Genomic DNA, 24490 nt, shown 5'->3' with positions numbered 1-24490 from the left:
GTTAGAAAGTAGCCTACATGTTAATCCATATGTGCAGGAAATAAACAGCCTTATTTTCACGTTCACCATGGGGTTTCTTTAAGGTTAATGGTGAAGAGTGAGGACTTAAAAGACGGAACATAATTGATTAAGCATGACGTTTCAGACACTGCATCCTCAGTAAAAAACATGTCCATAACATGGGCCTAGGGATCTGATGTGCACTACATGGTTAATGCATAGCCACTGGGCTCATGTTCTCGTTATGTTCGTGCACCACATCCATGTCGACTGAGACTACTGAAAGGAGGAAGTAAGACTGATGGTGAAACGGCTAGGATTAGACTTGGTTTCTTAGATGCTTGTGTTGCATTGTGAAACTAGGACAGTGTTTTCATGCTTTTTTTTTTTTTTTTTTTTTTCCTCAGCGTTGTTTACACTAATGTAGGTCCCTGGAGGGTAAATAATAAGTGGAAGGAGAAAAAAAAAGGAGAGGGAAGGAAAGGAAAGGAAAGGCAAGGATTGCTCCTATTGCTAGCAGCAAAGTTTGGGGTCTCTCTAAAGCTGATTCCACTCGGCGTTTGTCTGGGATGACACCGCTGTAGATGTCTGCTATTGTACTCCTATTCCCTCTGTTCTACATTTCTCTGAGAAGAAGAAGGAGAAGAAGACATCACGCTCTGCCGTTGTTCTCCACCTCTTTTCTCTCAGTTTACTTGTTTATAAATTTTTCCTTTCAGTTTTTTCCCTTATTCACCCACTGCTGCTGATGTTGCATAGAGGGACTGTTGAGAACTTGGGAGAAAGAGAGAGGGAGAGAGGGAGAGAAATAAAAAAAAGACAAGGGGTTTGCTTCGACTTGGGCTGTGCACGTCTTTTCTTTTGAACGTCATCTTTCAATTAACGGCTGATTTCATGTCAACTTCAGGCGACAATGGGCTGATTGATGTTGGTTTGTTATTTCATCACTCCATCACATAACTCTGCCATGCTTCATAATGGTGCAACATTTCAGCACCCAACTGGCTGCAATTTCAATGTAAAGCACATCAAACCACTTTTTTTTTGACAATTGAAAAATAACAGGCAATAATTTGACTTATTTTATTACTTATTCTTATCATCTAGTATGTGTATATGATGTATTATAATAATGGCGGGGGTTTTTCTTTATCTTCTTCCAAAGCGCTTCTACTCTGCAGGGAATATGATGTGATATGATAATCCGATGATATTACCTTTTGGATATACTGTCTGTTTAAAGACTCACTCTGAGGTAACTGGTATTTTTGGCTTATACTTGTTTTGACTCGACATGCAGGCCGGTTTCAAAGAGGACAGCTACTTATCAATAACTGTGGGATGGAGATGACATGCACGTGTCAATACAGACAGTCTCATTGGGTGCAAAAGAAAACCAAAAAATCAAAATATGGAACTAACAGAGACATTGATAACTCACCCTGCTTTATGCACTAAGACATGTCAGTGCAGTTATTGATTTCACCACAATCTATAACTGCCATTTAGCCTCAAATGTGAGCTTCTTTTTTTTTTTTTTGTTATCAGTGAGATGTTTTTTTACAGAGTAATTATTGCTACGAACCAATCAGATATGCTTTAAGAGTCTTCATTACAAAATATCCACAGATTGACATTAGCTAATAGCGGTAAGGTAGAAAATTACTTTTTCGCCTAATAATAATAAGGAAACAGAGATAAGACAGTGTACCCTTGTGTGCAGTCAAAATATATTAGTGCATGTTTAATTGAGTCATTCATAGGTATTGCTGATGTGAAGGATATCTCACTGCTGCTTTTGTTTCCTTTTTAACCACACTGGGTTTGGTCCATATCCAAAAATAACATTGTTTTTAGCAGTCAAGTAGGAAATAAATAGCAGTATGATTATGCATTTGTGATGAGTTTCATGTTGTTGGACGATGTTGAATGAAGATGGATGGAGTGGGTGAGACTGGACTGGACTGGTCCGCTCTGGAAAAAGAGGTAAAATTAGACTCGAGGCACAGCTTGAGGTCCGTTTCATCCCCTCAAAGCTTCTAGAAGATTTACATTAACGCTTTAACACACACACACACACACACATAAGATCATAGAAAAATATTAATCGGATTGCACCGAGCACGTCAGCGGTGCATTATTTATGTTATCAATGGCACTACATAGAACACACTGCCTCTGTTTGTGTGCTTCTCCTTTTGAATCATTTGTCAGAATTATTGATTCCAATAAAACTTGTATGGAATTGTGGCATGACTGAGCAAATCAATGAAGTTGTGCTTACAGTATAGTGTCATATCTCATGTGTCCTCCTCCTCCTCTAAGGGCTGAACCCCCCCATCACCCATTTCATCACCTCTCCTCTCCTCTCTCCTCTCTCTCTCTCCCTCTCTCTCAGACACATTCAATGACACACACACACACCAACGGCGCCTGGCAAATGACGCCAAAGTGAATGCCTCTTTTGACTGCTACCTCTCACACAGAAAACACATTAAATGCAACCCCAGATGCAGTGACCCGGAGGTATATGCATCGATAGGAGCCTCAACAGTGTCACCCCTGTAATTCCACTCTCTCTGTCTCCGGATAGATCTTATCACTCAAATCTCTAACTGCCATTATCAATCTTATCCCCCACCCCCCACACACACATACACGCACACACATACACACACTCTCTCTCTCTCCGTGCAGCCTCTGCATCATTAGGCGAGAGTATTTCACTAAGAACACCAACAAAGGTTTCACTCCTTTCTTCTCCTCCCTTGCATTTATAAGTCCACTGCAGGTTGGCGTGGTGCCAGGCGGTGCCATGCAGCTCAACACTGCCACCTAAAGGTTCAGTACCACCACCCATCAAGCCTGACCCACTGACAACACTCTCACTCTTTCACCCACCCTCCTTCACTCGCTCTCTCTCTCTTCCCTCTCTCTCTGCTGCTGCTGCTCCCTGTATTTGTCCACGTGTGTCCCATTAGATTAGAACTGTGTGTTGTGTAGTGGTGCTTTATTAGCAGAAAAATTAATAAGGCTTTGATAAAAAGCAGCATGGATTACGTTGAAATTTGAGGCTCATTATTGGCTAATCCTTTTTGAATTGGATGTGTATCAAGTTCCAGACAAGCTTCACTCAGTTCGCTAGTGTGCTTCGAGAGGAGGCATTTAATTCGAGCTTAGATGATGTGGCAAAGCCTACAGTGACATTCACAATACCACCGCAGCAGCAGACTAATTATTGACTGTTGTTATTGCTGCAGGTGTTGAGGAAAGGTTACAAAGTCTTTTTTTTGTGATATTACAGTACACACCAAAACGAAGAAACAAACAAAAAAGAAACATGAATACACTCAAGAGTTTTATGAGGAGAGAGGTGAAAAGTCAGCTAGTCTGCTATTTCTTTTTTTTGTTTTGTTTTGTTTTTTTGGAGAATGTGTGCAGCATTAATCTCTGATGATGAGAACAGTAATCTGAGTAGATAGGCAAGAAAAAAATGTTTCTTTCACAAAGAACATTGAGTCACAATTAATGTTATGTTGGTACATTTTTTCCAGTGATCTAACCTGATTACTGAATAGACAAAGTAAGGCAAGGCAATCACTGACCCACTTGCATTTTGTTAAATAGGAATTAAATATATATTAACGACAAAACATCAGTCTATAATTGTTCCCCCAAAATAATGCATGTGATTGGTGAGTCCATCATCAACTCCATTACTTAGCAGTAGTTCAAGTTACTCTTTCTCTCTTTTTTTTTCTTCTTTTTTTTGTCATGTTTAAGTTTGAGAAACAGTGGAACTTGCTGAAGCAGTATGTCTTCCTGTACTCTTAATCTGTTGCTTCACAGTAACTTAGAGCGAGTCTCTAATCTAGACTGGCACTTTAGCACTGTGGAACAGGGCAGTTATAGGCAGTACTTATAGACCAGTAAAAGTGCTCTTTTACCTGCTGTCTGGTGTGCATGGGCCCCTTCGTCTTGAACCCTCCTTGGGAGCTGCACTCTGAGGCACTGAAGTGGTCGGAGCTGGTGGAGGACCTCTTGGAAAGGGTGTCGCAGCCCCCGACAAATGTGTTATCCAATGGGAGCTCCTGAATCACGTGATGCTTTTTCACCGAGACCGGCGTATCGGCCTTGAGGTGGAAGGCCGACTGCGGCGAGGCGGACTTGTAGTGCCGGGCCAGGTCTGGGCTGCTGGGCTTGAAGGTCGTGGTGGGCGTGGCATTCCAATCGAAGCGTCCGATCCCTTGCTCCTCCAGCTCCGTCGGCAGGCTGATGGTGCCGTTGATCGGCTCGTGGGCCGGATCGTCGGGCTTGTTCCCCTCGATGGTGACGAAGTTGAGCAGGGAGCTTTTGGGGGATTTCCTTTTCTTGCGCTTCTTCTTCTTGTTCTGTTTGTTCTCGGTGTTGGGCGACATCCACTCGGCCCCCTGCTTTTTCCTCTGGGCGGCTTTGAAGCGGGAGGCGTGGCGACAGCGCAGCAGCACCGTGACGAAGATGACGATGATCACCACGAAGGCGCCCGTAACGAAGGCGATCATGATGGTCAGATAGTCGCCGCTTTGATACGTTTCGCTGCTCTCGCCGATGTTGCGGTCGATCGGCGTCTCCATGGTGCGCCGGATGAGGTCGTAGATGAGCGTCGAGTTGCCCACGGTGTCGTTGACGTACAGGAACACCAGCACCAGCGTGTGGAGGGATTTGGGATAACCCAGGTCGCTGATATTGACCACTAACCTGTGTAAGCCTATGTCAGTCACTGCAGGTTTTTCCTCCAGAGTAATGTTCCCGGTGACAGGGTCGATCCTGAACAGACCCTTGTTGTTCCCGCTCACAATCGTGTATTTGAGCTCGGCGTTCATCCCCGTGTCGCCATCTACCGCAAACACCTCCGCCACCACGGACCCCGGGATGGAGGACAGAGGGACGAGCTTGAAGGACGTGTTGGAGGGGGGGTAGATGACGATGGGGGTGTTGTCGTTGACGTCGATGACGTTGATGGTCACCTTGGCGGCCGAGGAGCAGGGAGGCCTGCCGCTGTCCACGGCCCGCACATCAAACGTGTAGGAGCTCTGCTGCTCCCGATCAAACGACACGTTAGATTTTATCACCCCGGAGTACGGATCCAGGATAAAGTTCTCATTGTCATTCAGTATGGAAAGAGAAACAGCAGCGTTTTCTCCAGCGTCTGAATCTGTCACAGTTATCACCCCCACAGTGCTGTATTTAGGAAGGTTCTCCGACACAAAGAACTGAAAGTGGTTATGTGTGAACTTTGGGTTGTTATCGTTCTCATCTAGCACTGTTACAATAACAGCAGCCTGCGACTGCAGGGGGGGCGTCCCGTTATCTCTGGCCGTTACAGTGAAGAGGAACCGATCCTGATCCTCGCGGTCAAAAACCCTTGATGCGGTCAGGACCCCCGTTTTGCGGTCGAGATCGAAGAAAGATGCATTTGGTCCGAGCTGATAAACTATCTCTGCGTTTTTCCCGCTGTCCTCGTCCGTGGCGCTGAGAGTAGTGAGGAACAGGTCACGCTTGTTGTTTTCCATAACAGCCAGCTCAATAACTGGCTGAGTAAAAATAGGTGGGTTGTCATTCTCATCCTCCAGCCTCACTCTCACCAGGGCTGTCTGATTCAAGCTCGGCTTCCCGGAGTCAGAGGCTACGATTTTAAAGTTGTATTCCTTGGTCCCCTCGTAGTCGAGCAGGGCAGATGTCTCTAACAGATACTGGTTGTCGTACACAGCCTTGAGATGGAAGGGCACGTCCTTCTCTATGAAACAAATGACCTTGCCATTGATGTCAGTGTCTTTGTCTGACACCGTGATGAGAGCAATCTTAGTATTGATGGGATCCTTCTCCGAGAGGAAAACAGTGCCATTAATGGGGCTGATTATGTATCTCAGGTCTATATTAGGTGGATTGTCATTAACATCAGTCACATTTATGGTAACAGTAGCTCTGGCAGGACTGGAGCTGCCATCGCTGGCTAACACAGACAGCTTATGAATAGCCGTCTCCTCTCTGTCCAGGGGCCTCTGCACTGTAATTAAGCCAGATGTTGTGTTTAATGCAAAGAGTCTTTTCGTAGCAGGCGACACCTGAGTCCCAAATACGTAACGTATCTCTGCATTTGCCCCAATGTCTGCGTCTGTGGCCTGGAGCTGCACCACAGACGTGCCGATGGCGGAGTTCTCCGGTATGTGCACCTCTATCTGGCTCTCTTTAAACACCGGCTTGTTGTCATTCACGTCCGTCACTGTCACTTGTAGGATGGCAGTGCTGGATTTCTGCGGACTGCCTCCGTCCTCCACTTTGATCTTCATTACGTACGTATCCTTCTGCTCTCGGTCCAGATTCTGCTGCACAATGAGCTGGGGCCACTTCTCCCCCTCAGGCGTTTCTACTATGTCTAAGCCGAAGGCACTTTGCCCGTTGATCAGCTCGTATTTGTGGACACTGTTGGGGCCGGTGTCTGGGTCCGTGGCGGAGGGAATGGCGAAGCGGCTGTTAATGAGCGTGTTCTCCGGGATGGAGATGTTGATCACAGGGGACGGGAACATGGGGGCATTATCATTTGTGTCTTTGACGATGATTTTGATCTTAATCAGCCTGAAATAATCATTAGGCAGAATGACCACTTCAATTTCAAAGGAGCACTCGCTGTCCTCGAACGAGGGGCCGGGGCACAACTTCTCCCTGTCGATCCGGTTTGATGTTGTGAATATCTCCCCAGTGCTGCTCAGAACGCGCACCAGCGGGTTATCTCCTGCTTTGGAGACGAGCCGGTACACGAGATTAGCACTCGCTCCAGTGGCAGCATTTGTATGGGAAATGTTTAGGTCCTTTGGTATGTTTCCAATGAGGACGTTTTCTTGCAACTCCTCCCTGATCGGGTAGATCAGCTCTTGGGCTATCGAAGGATCGAGCCATATGCAGGCGAGTAGGGCTCCCAACAGGTAATAGTCTTTTAGATCCATGACAGAGCGAATGTGTTTCCAGGCTTCTCAACTCAAAGGGTTTCTTCTTTCTAACGCAGCGTCGTCGTTACAGGCAGCGACTCCTGGCATGTGAAGGCAGCAGCAGCAGCAGCAGCAGGAGGAATCTTCCACAGACAAACCTACGAATACATGACAGAGTTTCTCATCAGGGCAGTAACTTCAGCATCACACTGTAATTAAATCTGATTATCACACACACAACCCCCCCCCCTCCCTCATTCCTCACATCACTCAGCTGCTTCGTCCACTTCTTTCTCAACAATTTACTATCAAATCTGCCCATAGGCTTTTAATCAACAATTCACAGGAGGAGGAATTGGGGTAGAGGGGAAGTGGAGTTGGGGGGGGAGGACATGAAAAAAAAATCAACCAAAACACTGCAGCAACCATTTAGGCAGCCATTCATGTCTGATGCTCCCTCTCTCTAAATCCTCCTCGTCTTTATGGTCACCAAGATTTTTCAGCGCCTCAAACCCCCCTCTACTCCCCCTACTCCCCCTCACGCACCCCCCACCACCTCTCCCCCCACCCCCATTGGCCACAAAACTTCACAACACATTACACAGCCTTATTAATTTTACACTTAAATTGCCAAAATTGAAAGAGCCTCAGCTGCGTGTGGGCTCCTCCGCGAACCCAATACGCATGAATGAATGAATGAATGAACGAAGGAACGAAGCCCTATACAAAATAAGCTCAGTCAGATTTGTGATTTCTTAGTGGGCAACTGAGACCTATTCTTATCTTACATACCCAAATCCGTTCCAGCTCAGGAAAAGAAGAAGAAGAAGCAGGAGGAAAAAAAACTGGAGTGTGTCAGCTCATAGTCTTCTCATCCAGTGTTGCCTTCGGAGCTTATTCGGGTAAAAAGATATCCTCCTCAGTCCTCAGTCAAGAGATCTGGCTGGCTTTGGATCCAGGAAAGGAGATGAAGGAGGGGAATGATATTAATAATGAAAAAATAAGGAGTATAATCAGACTCAAGGAAAAAAAAATCCCCAGCTGGTCACACAAACTGGGCTAATTTACAGGCTGCATATGTCGCAGTTCCCTTTTCCCCCCATTTAACTTCAGGAACGGACAGGATCTAATTGTGCGACCTGCGGTGGTTGCGGTGATGAGCGCTGCTCTCCGGCTCACACAGCCCAGGTGCTCAGTGGTTTGCGGTGTCTTCCATTAGAGCGGCTCCCGAAATCAATGCTCATCTCCCGCACCCGTCCCGACAAAACACCGGCGTTTTTCTTTCTTTTTTCCTTTTTTTTTTTAAATTATGATTATTTCTCCCTTTTTTTCTTTCTTATTCCTCCTCTCCTCTCCTCTTTCCCCTCGGCTACCTGTTAAGGTGAAGGCGCCGACGCGAGAAGAAGAAGAAAAAGAAGAAGAGACACTCGTGTCCCGTCATGTTTCAAGTTCGCACAGCTCCATCAATAAGCAGCCGACGCAGACGCGCAAGGTTAAAAAAAGATCATGAAGGCATTTCTTGCGAATAATAATAATAATCAAAAAAAGAAAAAAAGATACAAAAATGAAAGATCAGAGTAATGTCAGAGTCGATCCCAGTTGCAGAGAAGAGAAAGCAGCCGAAATATAAAAAGAGGCTGTTACAGTGTGACACCGATGCGCAGCGTGGATGTGCCGTTTATCCTTGCACTCTCACTCCCAGAGCAGAATATCTTGCACTAACTCTCTGTAAACCCATAGGAGGGGTGGTGAAGTACACCACACCGACGCTGCTGCTGCCCCCCCTCCTCCTCCTCCTCCACCTCCCTACCCCTACGACCCTCGTCATTGGACACCGCCCCTCTCCTTCAGTGGCGTCGACATCCCGAGCAGCGACGCCATTGGCCCGCGCTCACGTCACTTAACTGCGGTTCAGCCCGGAGGGGCTGGCTGTCCGCGGTGAGATGCTCCTGTGAAGATGCTGCAGGCTGCAGAGAGAGAGACGCTTAACCAAAAAACCCCGAGGCTGGAGCAAGGGGGGATGATGATGACGGTGATGATGATGATGGTGATGCTGATGAAGCTGCAAGTGATGATGATGATGATGATAATGTAGGACCCACAAAAAAAAAAAAAAAAAAAGAGCGGCTGTCCGTTTGCTCTGCCACACCGGATGATTATATAAAGGCAGGTATAGCAGTCATTGGCTCTACAGGGACGCATCAAAGCGCGAGCCAACCTGTTAGTTAGGCTGTTGTCAGGTAGGCTACACTAATTGGAGTGGACGCTAAAAGCCTCACATGAGTGAAAAAAGATGCTTTGCAACCGTTTCCCGTGGATATGACTGGGGCCAAGAAGATTAAACACAGCACATATACAATACCAGCCTTGTGTGTGTGTGTGTGTGTGTGTGTGTGTGTGTGTGTGAGAGAGAGAGAGAGAGTCACTAATAATTGCACTCCAGACAGAGAAGCCGTTGTCTAAGCATGTTTGCACGGGGCTGCATATTCACGCTCTGTCCACTCCACCCCGCCACACTTGGCAACCCGCAGCAGCCAGTCATCAGCATTTGTCCGTGAGAAATAACCTTGACAGTTATCCCAGTCATCAAAGCTATACAGGGGCTGCAGCAGCATGTGGTGCGAGCCCTTTGTGAATCTCACTTCTTCTTCTTTTTTCTTTCTTTTCTTTAAGTTTACTGCCTCGTGCCACAGCTGTGATGATCTGAGGAGGTTGTGATGTGACTCTGGAATTGCCCCATAACCGCAGATGATCTTGCTCGACAAGTTTCAAAGCAACAAGAGGAGGCTGAACTTAAACCTTCCCCCCACTCCTCCTACTCCTCTTTCTGCTCCTCTTTCCCCTTAAAATGAAATGTCAGAAGTGACACATGGTAACTAGAAAACAGTGGGGTTTTTCTTATAAAATGGAAATGAGCCTCTCGGACATACAGATCCAGACCGCTGCTATCTTATCATTACTTAATATCAATGCAGCAGATAACCCTCAATTTCATCTCCAGCTCTCCAGCTCTCTGCTGCTGCTGCTGCTGCTGCTGCTGCTGAGGCGGATGGCCACGCTGCCGTGGTGAACACTGCCATCTTGAGGTGGAGCTTCACTAATGCCTGAACTCAGCTGCAATCTTCATCATCTTCCCCATGCACAAAAACAAAACAAAAAAACAACAACTGTGCATTTCTTTAAAATCTTTTCCCTTCCTCCATCCTTACTTCCTTCCTCCCTTCCTTCTTTGCACAATCCCTTTTCCCTTCCTTCCTTCCTTCCTTCCTTCCTACCCGTCGTCTTTACTTTTTCCTTCCTCTTTTGACCCAACTGACTGATCTGTTCCTTCCCTCCATCTTTCTTTCCTTCCTTTTCCCCTTCCCTCCCTTTTCCCTTCTTCCTTTCCTTCCTCCTTCTTCCTTCCTTGGATGAATCTGTTCCCTCCCTGCATCTTTCTTTCCTTCCTTCTTTTCACTTTCTTTCCTTCCTTTTTCCCTTCTTCCTTTCCTTCCTTCTTCTTCCTTCCTTGAATGAATCTGTTCCCTTCCTTCCTTCCTTCCTTCCTTCCTTCCTTCCTTCCTTCCTTCCTTCCTACCCGTCGTCTTTACTTCTTCCTTCCTCTTTTGACCCAACTGACCTGATCTGTTCCTTCCTTCCATCTTTCTTTCCTTCCTTCTTTTCACAATCCTTTTTCCCTCCCTTCCTTCCTTCCTTCCTTCCTTCCTTCCTTCCTTCCTTCCTTCCTTCCTTCCTTCCTTCCTTCCTTCCTTCCTTCCTTCCTTCCTTCCTTCCTTCCTTCCTACCCGTCGTCTTTACTTCTTCCTTCCTCTTTTGACCCAACTGACTTGATCTGTTCCTTCCCTCCATCTTTCTTTCCTTCCTTCTTTCCTCCCATCTTTTCCTTCCTTCCTTCCTTCCTTCCTTCCTTCCTTCCTTCCTTCCTTCCTTCCTTCCTTCCTTCCTTCCTTTCCTACCTTCTTCTTCCTTCCTTGAATGAATCTGTTCCCTCCCTCCCTCCATCTTTCTTTCTTTCCTTCCTTCTTTTCACAATCCTTTTCCCCTTCCTTCCTTCCTTCCTTCCTTCCTTCCTTCCTTCCTTCCTTCCTTCCTTCCTTCCTTCCTTCCTTCCTTCGTCCTTACTTCTTCCTTCCTTTTTGACCCAATTGACCCAATCTGTTCTCTCCCTCCATCTTTCTTTCCTTCCTTTTCCATTCCTTCTTTCCTCCCTTCCTCCCTTCCTTCCTTCCTTCCTTCCTTCCTTCCTTCCTTCCTTCCTTCCTTCCTTCCTTCCTTCCTTCCTTCCTTCCTTCCTTCCTTCCTTCCTTCCTTTCCTACCTTCTTCTTCCTTCCTTGAATGAATCTGTTCCCTCCATCTTTCTTTCCTTCCCTTTTCCCTTCCTTCTTTCCACAATCCTTTCCCTCCCTTCCTTCCCTTCGTCCTTACTTCTTCCTTCTTTTTTGACCCAGTTGACCCAATCTGTTCCCTCCCTCCATCTATCTTCCCCTCCTTTTCCCCTTCCTTCTTTCCTCCCATCTTCCCCTTCGTCCTTCCTGCCTTCCTTCCTACCTTTCTTCCTTTCCTACCTTCTTCTTCTTACCTTGAATGAATCTGTTCCCTCCCTCCATCTTTCCACACTCCTTTTTCCTTCCTTCCTCTCTTTCCTTCCCTTCGTCCTTACTTCTTCCTTCCTTTTTGACCCAATTGACCCAATCTGTTCCCTCCCTTCATCTATCTTTCCCTCCTTTTCCCTCCATTCATCCTTCCTTTCGTCCTTCCTTCCTTGACCCAGGAGGACAACTTAATCGAGACTTCTTCAGCAGCTCGTGCTCTTCAACAACAGGGACGGCAGCTGTGAGAAGAGAAGACGCCTCGTGAGTGTTGGCAAAATGCTGATGGAGCGGCGATGATGCGAAGGACTTGAGACCCAACGCTGTCGAGGTGAGAACTAGGTGGCAAATGTCTCCCGAGAGGCCGGCTTATTGCCTCGTCAGCGGTTCGTTAGCACCGACCGACCTGGTGGCCTGACCTTTCTGCCTCTGGATCCAGCCATCAGTGTCCTTCGCTGGCCGCCAGTGAGAGAGAGAGAGAGAGAGAGAGAGAGAGAGAGAGAGAAGAGCGCGGGCAAAAAAGGAGTGATATGTCACTTCAGCTTAAAGTGTGACACGCTGACGTGGAGGATGAAGTGACAACATAACTGTGTACAGTGGTGAAACACTCTCTCTGGCTCTGCAGGCCAACTGGAGTCATTAGGAACTCATCACTTTCGCTTTTTTACTCTCTCACAGGGAGCGGAGGTGTCGTTAGATGTGTGTGTGAGTGTGTGTTGGGATTTTTCTGCAAAAGCAAGACTTGTGTTTTTGATTTGGTGGACATATACCCAACACTGCCAGCCAGGTCTCCGAGGTGCCGTAATGATGTGATTGGAAGTACTGGACAGAAGCACCACATCTTATGAAGCAGTTCTTAAGACACTGGTATTCATCCACCAACGTCCATCAAAGCTCCAGAGACGAATTAGCTTCTCGTGTTGTGTCAGTGTGTCGGTGAAAACCTCAATAATTGCACCTTGAAGGGAAAGTTTAGCTTCCCAAACGCTGCAGTTTTTATGATTGTTATCGCTTCCAGCTGCGATGGTTCGTCACGTGACCTTGACTCGGGCACCGGCGGAGGCTAAAATCAGCAAATGCTGCAACGGCGCAGTTCCTAATTCCAAATTTACCCCGTCTCTCAGGTTTGTTATCTCCTTATTTAGTCTGTTTTGAACCGGCTGCAGCTAATGTTTCTGCCAGTCAAGTTACTGACAAGTGATGAATAATGTAGTATGCTAATATATGCTCTAGGTCTTGCGGTGCACCTCCTACAATCTCACATCGAAGAGAGAGCCTAAGGGAAGTGGCCAAACCTAAGGCCTTATGATTCCCCATATACCAGGTGCAGTCAATCACACCATTCACCTTGGTTTGATTCTCACACTGACTTATTGACTTGTTCATGCTGTTGAATTGGCTTCATGAATAATACAAGGAACAAATATGTTTATCTTTCGTGTCCATTAAAGTACAAGGTCAAACAGGTAATTTATGTATTTTCTAACTTAAACAAGGTCTGTGAGGCTGGTGCTGGAAAATTTAAACAGTTGGTGTCGCAACTTCTGCGCCAATGATGATGATGATGATGACGCACACACAGCCGAGAAGCAGCGAACATGGTTAAAGCTGAAAAGTCTTTAGATCCAGTCTTTAGGAAACTTATCAACACCTAGCATTTTACTTTTAGATCTATATGAAGAAATAATTTGCTTAAAGTCACAGTCTGTAGGTTTGTTTAGTGCAGTTTGTAAACACAACATTTAAACTTGAAGTAGGCGTGCGGAAAAGCGTGCAACGTGTGCTGCAGTGGGAAGGCCCTGTGAGGACTTCCCAGGAGTTATGCACTTGAGTTTTTCGTGAAGTATGAAAAGTCCTGGCCAGAACTAACTTTGTTCTTGTTCTTGCCACCTTGAGAAAACAAAATCCTCTGTTCTTGCAGAGTATGAAAGGTGAAGAAAAGGGCATACACATACAGTCCGAGTGAGGCGCTGGACCGTCGGTCCCGTACCGAGCCTCAAGAACTACGCTGCTACGAGTAGGAGACCCAGGTTTGTTTGTTTGTTTGTTTATTTAACATACTAAAAAAGTAAAAAACATATAACATATAGAATCCAAGACAATGTGAAGGAGATTTGCCAAACAAAAACCCTCCAGGGGCTTGTGGGGTTAGGGTGCATTCTCCGACTACAGTTATAAGCTACTGTGCATACAGTTGTGAAGTACAAAAACCATTTATACATAATAAATACGATTTAACATTGTACAGTGCAATACAAAAGCTTGATAAGAATATGATAAAAATATAAAGTAATCCCATTTTATATAGACAGACCACGTGGAAAGTATTGGCTGGAGAGCAGAAATGACTTTAGTGTTCTTCTAAATTGTTGTAAAGATAAGTTAAAGCCCCAGTATGTAACTTATCTAGCTTTTTATTAGCAAAAATCAAATATTGCTTTCATATACATATTTCACTTAAGTCGAATCACACCCGCATACAAATGAAAGCTTTCTCGTACCTTAATGAGTTGTTACAAGTCGTTAAATACATAAGTGGGCGACGCACCGAACCGAGGTGCGGACCGGATGTCATTTTACTCCACGAGAGAAAGACGGTAAAACGTGGGTCAGGTAAACAATACCACATCACCATGACAACATATTGTCAGGCCTGTATTGTTTTGCCTCGTGCTGGCCGACCACCTTGTAGATGCTTGTTTATCCTGTTACATCAGCGTCTGTTGTCTGTCTGACGTCTGCCCGTGTAACGGAGTTAAAAGGTAATTTGATTCCACTTGCCATAAAAACTCATCACACAACACAAAAACTTGTTTTTCCTATGGTAATTAAATGCATCACCCCTGCGGATTAGGGTCGTGCACCCCGGGGGGTAGCCGCAGTCGGAGATGCTGTTTCCCTGGTAGGTGCACAAGCTACGAGCTCCGCTATTGTTTCATATTAATTACTTTAATTTCAATGCTAAGGGGTGGTTTAAGTTGTATTTCTTAAGCATATAGCTCCCAAACGGTCAAGCATGTCCTTTTCCATATAAAGTTGACGGTGTTTTTCTTTTATTTCTGTTTACAACATGGCTAGGGTTACACGTGGTAGCTAACCTGCACTTTCCTTTCGTTTTACATGTTTCAGCCGTGTATGTGTGTGTGTGTGAGAGAAGAAGAGCTGGACTGACTGTAAATGTGGATTTCTCTGCCAGGTACGCTTTGTGTTATTTTATGTTAGTTTTGAGAATGTTTAAGTAGTCGGAGATGCTGTTTCCCTGCCGTGTATGTGTGTGTGTGTGTGAGAGAAGAAGAGCTGGACTGACTGTAAATGTGGATTTCTCTGCCAGGTACGCTTTGTGTTATTTTATGTTAGTTTTGAGAATGTTTAAGTAGTCGGAGATGCTGTTTCCCTGCCGTGTATGTGTGTGTGTGTGTGAGAGAAGAAGAGCTGGACTGACTGTAAATGTGGATTTCTCTGCCAGGTCAGTCCATGTGTGCACAATAAACGGCGAGGTTGCCAACGGTGAAAGTCTGACTCGTATGTTAAAACTACACAACGCAAGGATGAGTACCAAAACCGCTACACCCGATTTCACGTGAATGCAACATCAAGAATACGTTCCGATATGCAACCGCACCGCTAGATGGGGGGAATTCCTACATATTATACCTTTAAAATAATGTACAGGTAATAAATTCCATATTCTGGGCCTGCAATAAAGTATACAGAAATGTGATTGGGAGGTACAAACATATGAGGGTCTAAGATGGCAAGAGTTACGTGTAGAATAGGTGTGAATGAAAATATATTAACTCTCACAGGTGGAGCCCCTGCGAGTGGTAGTGGTGGTGGAGAGAGAATTTCACTGTACTAGCTGTATACGTGTACCTTTACCTTACTTTTACCTTTACCAGATGCTCCGGTGCTTCGCCCGGACTGTATTTACTTTCCTCACTTAAAAGTGTGTCTCCACCATTTCTCCCGGCTTGACGACCCACAGCGCCGCACGCTCAACTTCACCTGCGCTCTGTCATTGGTTGGAGAAAACACACCATGTCCCACCATGTTATGTATAAGTCTATATTTTGGGTTTTTCTTAGGAAAATCTGACAGACTCTACCTTTAAGATCTGTTATCACCTGCATTTGGGGGATGGAGGACTGGGAGGTGGGGGGGTAACTTCCTGTCACCTTCTCCAGGACACCACAGCGAGAACATGGTTGTTACAGGAACATGATGTTTTAATAGCAGCAGTCCCAGTGAGTAAACCCTTCTCACTCTGAGGATATTCTCAGCGAGGATATTGTTTACAGCTGTAATGGAGTTCTTTATGTAATGACACATTTTCGGTTCGGGAGAAGAGCGAGTTCCAGAAATTCAATTTAGAAAAAAAAAAAAAAAAAAGTTTGTGTCTCTCGATGCACAGTGCTTTATGCTTTAGCATAATTGGGGTTATTTTCAGTGAGAGTTCTCGGTAACGTAGGTGAGAAAAGAGGCCGGCTGTTTTTCAAGTGTGAGAGCTATTTTGAATTTTTCAGATTTTTTTTTTTTAAGCCTCTTGTGCAAAAAAACAAAGGGAAGTGATGCAGTTAAAATGACTCATCTGATCATCTAAATCCCTTTCTAATATCTACACATGGTTAAATAAACTACTGTAACAACCTCTTTAAACAAACAACTGTGTGAATAGCTCTTTTTTTTATTTTATTTTTTACTCTTTATACTTTCCACCTCCCTGTCGTCAGCTGACTGAGCAGAAAAACATCAGTGGGAACGTCGTTACCACATGAGCCGGATCCTGCTGCTCATGCTAGTGTACCATCTGCCAGCTAAGCAACTGTTAGCACTTCAAATTGGACTTTGGCAAAATAAATAATTGGCAATAATCGAGTCATTTGCACAGTTTTTACTCGTGACCAAAACTTTCCCCACTGACACTGTCGCTCTCATCGTCCACTCATTCAACATTCTGGCAAAGCATAAATGGAAAGAACCCGTCTTCTAGCTTACTTCGTCTTTTCTTTTTAGTTTAGTTTTGTGTTTTTTATCCTATTCAGTGTATTGTCGTCAATAACCACCAAAGAGCTGGAACGACCGCTGATGATGATGAGGATGAAAATGAAAATGTAGGTCTTTTCCCTTAAAAAACAAACAAACTGTGCGTCCTCGAGCGGTAATGACCCAGTGGATAATTGGCGTCACACATGCTGCGGACCCTGAATACTAATCAGAGCTTCTAATCAGGCATCTCCAACCTAAAAGTTTAGATACATGAGGGTGAAAATATTGGATCGGAAATTAGTTTTTTTTTTTTCAATTAATTTCTTTGAAATGGATTTCAGTGAAATAAAACTTTTGAGTTCTGATGTTATATCTCTTAACAAGGTGCTTTGATACATTCAGATGGACAGAGCTTTACAGATTTGGGCTCACGAAGAAAAAAAAAAGCTTTCTCAAGGTAATTTTTTTTTCTTTGATTCACCATATGGCAACTGCAAAGACAAAAGAGGGCAGCCTGTGGTTTCCGCTGAGCTTTTCTTATTATCCTAAAACCGTCTTCAAGACATTTTCATGCACCAAGCAGCACTTCCTCCACCTCCACTACCTGGCAGCTGACATTTGAGAAGTATAATGCCGTTCATAATAATCCTTTGAACATTGATTGACACGCTGCTTGATCAAAGGAGATATCCAGGCTAGATTAGAGTTTTAAAATCCCAAAAGCACGAGGTATCCTCTTGTAAGAAAAGCTTTCTCTGTCTTCGTATAACCACCATCACACACACACACACATACACACCACATGACTGTAATTTGCTCTCCCCCTTTGCTTCCCGTCGCTCCTCATTTTTTCCTCCTCCCTGACACATTTGAATCACATATCACTTTGCAGACTGTGCACAGAAAAAGGTCAAACATTCCCTCCCTTTCACTTTTCTCACTGCCTGTAGTGGCTGAAATGGATCTTGGTCAAAACGGCTACAAACCAGGCGAGATGAAGTTGAGTGAGGTCTTTCTTTCTTTCTTTCTTTCTTTGCTCGGTGCTCTGACTTTTTCTGACTTTTGCCTGGTGCAGCATCAATGAATCAATGAAGAGATACGTAGCTATGAAATACCAGGCACTCCAGCACCAGCACTCCCTCAGATCCTGTCATATACATACAATATATATATATATATAATTTTATTTTTTTCAAGCACTTTATTTATAGCCTTTTTTAGGTTAAAGAACAATGGACCCCACCCACCCACCCCTAAAAAGTGCAAAGTAAAAACATTAAAAAATAGAATATGAACATATCTACATGCAGATGCACACTAACATCTACCAATGTATTTATAACCTAAAAAAAAAAAAAACATTTGCATATTCCTACGTATTTGTATTATGTGGATGCACACATACTCATGCACATAGACTTACATACATATACACATATACACATACACATATTAATATATATATGCATGCCTACATACATACAGTACATACATGGCATGTTCAGGCTCTTACCAAGTATAACCTTGTATACAAGACATGACAGGGACGCCTTTAATCACACGTACAGATCCACTGGTCATTTCATACAAGTGTGTAAAGGTTAAAGCAGATATCAGCTTCACGGCCGTTTCGGCTAATGCTGCGTTCAAGGCAGGCTTTTGAAACCGTAAGTTACAGCTTCAAGTCACAACTACGACTTGGTAGCGTTCCAGGTAACCCGTAGCTCGTGTTTTTACCATCCTGTTGTCTGTGAAAGTTCCCTATAACGGCCACTCGTAACTTCCGACCCGTGAACTCGTACCAGATCGAACTGGTATGACTTCACAGGAAGGAAAAACACAAAGTACGAGTTTCTTTGAACGCACCATGAGTTAGCAGCCCCCGCCCTTGTCAGGCATCAATTGGTCCTCGTGCTACGTCACCACATTCACGCGCATCCCTTGGCTGCACACACAGCCCTTCATGCCGTTCTCTCTCCTCATTGGATAACACTTGTATCCCACAAGGAAAATTTTCTCCTCGGGTTACAGCAGAGCAGAGTGACGGAGAGACTCGTGTTTAGGCTGAAATACTTCATGTAAGTGATTGCTGACGGAAAATAGGACTATTTAGGACTTATATTAACAAAAACATTCCACTGATATCTGCTTTAATATGCCAAAGTGATGTCAAGTGAAAGTTTTGTTCTCAATAAACTCTATAAAGTGAGTCCAGGTTTGGATAAATCTGTCCTTGTTGTGTATATTTATGACAGCAACAATATGCTAGCAAGAGCTTTAAAACAGACTGTATGTCTCAGGTTGTAATTATCTCTAAAATATAAGACCTCACTGCTTTGAAGAGTTTGTTTATTGCTGCCCATCAGATTAGTATTTTCAGTTGCTGACAAGCAATTAGATATCATTTCCACTCAGGTGTGTTATAATAGCGCACCTATTTTATCAGGCTGTGATGTTTCTCTAACAAAATGTGAAAGGTGTATTGATTCCATATGTTGCTGCTGCACGTGTTCGCTGCAGACTCACAGTGGCCACGTCTCAAAATGTGGAACAATTTGTGAATGTAATGCACATTGAACTCATTTATTTCTGATGGTAATTGTGATTCTGGCAGAGAAGACAGCTCTTGACAAGAGGGAAGATGGCATGAAAATCTCTACGTATGGACTCAGAGACTCTAATGTGTCATTCTAAAAGGTCAAACTTCTACATGGCAGTTTTTTGTCATGCATTAGCCAGGCAGCTTCACATTTACAAAAGAGAGGATGTGGCTAATTAGTCATTTGCACAGTGACTGGGCTTCTTTACTGATTCTGGTCTGCACAGAAATTCAACATAGATTCAGATGCAACTCCTGCTGCTGTTCAACAGTTTTGTGACCAACTCCTGTGGAAAATTTGTTCAAATGCTGTTTAGCTATAATTCACATCAGGCTTTTGTTCTTTCTTCTACACCAGATCACAATCAAAATGATGTATTTTCTGTTTTTTATGCATATTTTCTTCTTTATGAACAGCTCATTAGAATTGTTTCTTTATGGAGTTGCATTAAAGCATGAACATGCAGTATGTAAACAAGGTCTAGTAGCTTAGAATTTTTTTTTTTTTTTTTACCAGCATTCAGTACTTTTTACCTTAATTAAACAGCTTCAGAGTAATTGTGATGGTTAAATAACTTGTTACAGGGAGAGTGGAGGCTCTCTGCCTTCCACCTTGTCTCTTGGCCAAAAACCAACCTTGGTCTGAGGTTCTTGTAAGTTCAGCGCCTCAGACCCGGTGTGCCAGCTCTGGTCTGGCGAGAAACATGGACTGGTTTATGGCACTGCAACACAAATACGCCCCATAATCTGCAAACTCTTGTTTATGACAGACAAGACTACTAATACAGACTGTAAAACTTATACAAATGATATATAATGTTACCCACCTTCGTAGACATCGCTCCATGGATTGCCTTCTCGCCAGCTTCATTGAAAACAATGAACAACAGTGTTGTAAAATATGTTCTCTGAAACTGCAGGGGGAGCTTTGCAGAGAAAAAAGTGACCAAAACAGCAACCGGCCTTGCATAGTTCCCCTCTATCTAATATATGATTTGTTTGACTGTATACAGTAAACTTCGCATGCACCCTACCTTGTGTTTCACGCCGGTGCATGTATTCAAGCTAAATCTAACACATAACATACTATACTGTATCTTACTATTGGATATATAAAAACAGTATAAAAAACACAATACTTGTCACTGTTGGATAACCTGTATAAATTAATCAGATATAAACAAAGGAAAAAAGCACAAAGTCTTCTACTGAACGTCTTTAATCACATTTGACAAAGATACAGTGGAATATAGAAAAACAAAAGACCCCCCCTCTGCTGAAATCCACCGTCAAAATACGAAGGTCATCCTGTAGGTGTGCAGCCACTGTTGCTGCTACACTTTTATGTAAAACACACCTACTTATCCACTTATCCACTTACCCACTAATCACTGGTCTACAACAGAGAGGGACTCATTCTCTCAGAATGAGGTGCCATAAATTTGTCCTGTAATTACAAAAATGAATTATGATGTTGGGGCTATAGAGATGCTGGTGGGAAAAAAAAGAGAGAAACAGAGAAAAGAAACAAGTGAAAATGAGAAAATGTCTCTTTAACTTCTCGACAGCGACTCTGACCTGGAGTCTCTTTGTGTTTAAAATACTGCATTTACAGCTGTAAATATCTCAAGTGTCAATTATAACAAGATAGTTTGTGTTCTTCTGAAAGAGTGGCACGAGAAATATAAAGTAAAGTTAAGAGTAAAGAGATTTCTGTTACAACGAAATTCTCCTACAATCCCTCAGTGGTGCGACATAAAACAAGATAAACATGTAAAGAAGACAAGATGGCAGATGACAAAACATATAAAAGATGATAAAACATAAAAAGTCATTGTCAAAACAGCATTGAAAATATATTGCACAGCCACAGTGCTATAGTATTGCATTGGTCTCACAAAATTATGTCTGAAAAGTTGACAGACCTGTTTACCTCATGTGAACTGAGGCCCAGTCCCTGTCCTGACTCTGGTCTCTGTCCATGAGGCTGTCTGGCAGACATTATGGGCCATTTATGCACAATTTCCAAAAGCCCCCCCCCCCCCCCTGCAGACTTTACCTGAGGGAGCTACGCTAACAGTTCATGGCAGCGAGAGGTTAAACACAGGGTCGGCTCGGCAGGGGACGCTCAGGAAATGCAGAAAGACGAAACGTAAAAAAAACAAAAAGCGCAGTAAACCCCCGGCATAAAGTGGGGGGTAAAAAAAAAAGAAGAAGAAATAAGATAGGAAAGGAGCAGTTATCAAACAAGCAATGGGGGAAAAAAAGGAACAAATCTAAATGTTAATGTTAGAAATCAAAAGAAGTTTGCATGTCGGCATCAAGACACAGCTCACTGATGATCCAGAGACACGTTTGCCCTGTGATGGCAAATGTGCTTTCATCAGATCAGAGAGCGAAGGCAGGAAATAAAAATAAATAAATAAAAAACATTAAATCAAAAGACCCAAACCCATAATTGTACACAACATGTTTTGTTGTTGTCAAGGTAACCTCATATGTCACAAAGTGGTGCCCCATTCCTCCTTTTATACCATTTCCAGCCCCCCTTTTTTTGCAGCCCCTCTCACTCTCCATCACTGACCGGGTGTCGTCAGTTTACAGGCTGCAGGTCTGAGGTCAGTGAGGTCGGACCAGCGGAGGAAACTCACACCCTCATTTGATGCTGATTGGCTCCGTGCACGCTTTTAAAACCCCTCTATATGAACATTTCTCATCAAATAACCACCGCTCATTATTTCATCTGGCTAGTTCCACCTTGTCGATTCACTTCCATTTATTCAGTGCTGGAAAATGAATCATAATATCAAAAAAAAAAAAAAAACTTTCCTCTCATAACCATGAATTATTTCACCTTGCTGGATAATGCAGTTTAAAGTTGGGAGGGTTTTGTTCCCCCCTCTGTGTAATGCTGCATGCCAACACATCACCAATGATTCACGTTTGTTGAAGAAATGCCAGGGTGACTCCACACACACATCATTTTTACAGGCGACACTAGCTTTTAGCATTCAAATACCTGCCCAGAGTGATAAGGTATTATCAGATGACAACGTGCAATTTGTGTTTAGCAAATGAGATGCAGAATAGGAAATGTCACTCTCTCTCTCTCTCCTACAGTATGGCATCGTCTCTAAGCGCACGGAGAAGCTGCAGCTGAGGGGGAAAAAAGTTGTCACATGTTGTTGTTAGTCGTTCATTTTGCATGGTGTAATGTTGAATAATAGTGTTTGCACAGTAAATACAGCAAATAAGGCCACATGACCACTGACCACTTCATCTACTGACACTGCTGGGTATTTATCTGAGAGTTTCTTGCAGCCGTGAACTGAAAACATTTACAGTACAGAATAGTTGGTGCCCTTTTTATACAGGAAGAAAAAAAGCTCATTGTACACAGATGCAAAAATGAACAAAGAAAAGGACACCGTACTGTACCTACTGTGAAACATGGATCAGGTTTGGTTCTGTCCTGTGGTTTGGCTTTGCTGCCCCTGGCACAGGGCGTCTTGAATCTCTGCAGGGTTCAATAAAACCTCAAGACTATCAAAGGATTCTGGAGCGAAATGTGCTGCCTGGTGTCAGAAAGCCTCAGGTCAGGGGTCATCCAACAGGGTAATGACCCCAAAAAAACACCCAAGAATGGCTCAGAAGAAAACATTGGACTGTTCTGAAGTGTCCGTCTATGAGTCCCGCTCTAAATCCTATACTGAACATCTGTGGAAGGAGCTGGAACATCTGGAGAAGGACAACCTTCAAACCTGAGACAGCTGGAGCAGTTTGATCACGAGGAGTCGACAGCTGCAGAAGTCTCATTCAGAGTTACAGAAATCACCAGACTGCAGTGATTGGCTCGAAAGGTTGCAAAACTAAATATTAAGTTAAGAGCATAGACTGTAAAAAGAATGGACGTAGCACCCGTGACGTCGCCCATTGCTTTGGGGGAGTCTGTTTTGTGCCTCTACTTCGGGCATTTGAACTGCGCCATCTTGGATTTTAGTGGGAGTGTACTTTCCATCCCCACAGTGTTCATGGAGATGGAAACTATCGGTAGAGACCAAAAAAATAAAAGGCATCAGGCTGTAAATATGTTTTTTTAAGCTGTAAAGTCGGCTATTTTAACATGGCGGTCAATGGAGAGTTTCTCACTTCTGGCACCAGCCCCCAGAGGCCGGACGGGAACTGCAGCTTTTTGAACGCGGAAGTGGTCTTCACTTGTAGAACCCACAACTCCCCCCTTGGTTAAGACGAAGTTAAGGGTGCCATCATTTGTGTTCCGGCCAGTTTCATTTGTTTGTTTTGTAAAATAATTCTGTTGAACCACAATTCAAAAGCAACGTCTGATTTCCATTCGTTAAAGGAATAGTTCACCAAAAAATGAAATTCAGTCATTAGTTACTCACTCTCATGCTGATGAATACTCCGGAGTCGTTTTCTATTCCTCAAAGTGCATCTGAATTTCATTTTTTTGGTGAACTATTCCTTTAATTTTCACTACTTTTTTAAAATCAATTATTAGTTTTTTTTAAGCATGTGTTTATTAGTTTTTGTTTGCAAGTTACAGCTAATCAAACAAGACATTCTTACATGCAAGAAACAGAGCCAACCTTTTCTCCCTATTCTCGCTCTCCCGTCCCCTCTTCCCCTCGCTAAGTAAAATATTAAAACTATAAAAATTAAATGAAAATAAAGCAAAAAGGAAGAAAATATAAATGAATGAAAAATAGACAAATACCGATAACAGTTGTATGATAGATTTCAAGGGCGTTTCTCAGGACATTATCACACATTAACATAATGTCTTAAAAAACTTATAAAAGGTCTCCAGATGTCATCAAAAAAATGGTATTTCCGTTTAATAATGTACGTTATCTTTTCCAATGTCATGTTTGATGCCATCTCTTTAATCCTCAATTATTACTTTTGTCAGTTTCAAGTTATTTCAGTCACAATTGTGTTTTTTTTTTTTCATTCTTATCAACAATTTTATCCACGTCTGTATATTCACTGCAAGAGACAGGTGTCTTTTATGAGCATGGATAGAGTAACAGCTGTTTGATTGATAGTAATTGCTGTAAAGGTGTAGAAGTAAGTTTTAGAGGTTTGTCTTAATGTCTTTCTTTTTTTTCTTTTTTTTAAAAATCTATTTTCAGTCTTACTGACCCCCCACTGGGTCTAAATATGGCTTTGGGCTTCCAGAAACAGAGTCCACTGCTCATCCATGGCAACAGGCTAATCACATTACCTTTCACTGGAAACCATTTGCTGTTTTATCCATATAATAGATCCTTTAATGTAAGTATTACCTGCAGCCTTGTAAAGAGCTGCAGCTGCTGCCGACGTCTGGAAG

At 43.5% G+C, this 24490-nt stretch overlaps 1 protein-coding gene across 1 annotated transcript in view; it reads right to left on the bottom strand.

Annotated features, from left to right (window-relative positions):
- pcdh9 (protocadherin 9) overlaps window positions 1–6983 on the bottom strand; it is a gene marked incomplete at both ends in the record, with an annotated part of 251729 nt that extends 244746 nt beyond the window's left edge. The window contains one exon of the mRNA XM_083997860.1: window positions 3948–6983. Coding sequence (XP_083853986.1) covers window positions 3948–6983 — 3036 coding nt within the window. The remainder of the gene's footprint in view (window positions 1–3947) is intronic.
- Between the last annotated feature and the right edge of the window lie 17507 nt (window positions 6984–24490).

The sequence above is a fragment of the Trachurus trachurus genome, assembly GCF_905171665.1.
Source record: "Trachurus trachurus genome assembly, chromosome: 3".
Taxonomy (NCBI): Eukaryota; Metazoa; Chordata; class Actinopteri; order Carangiformes; family Carangidae; genus Trachurus; species Trachurus trachurus.
The sequence above is the reverse complement of the archived record's forward strand: the minus strand, read 5'-3'. Positions and strand labels throughout refer to the sequence as shown.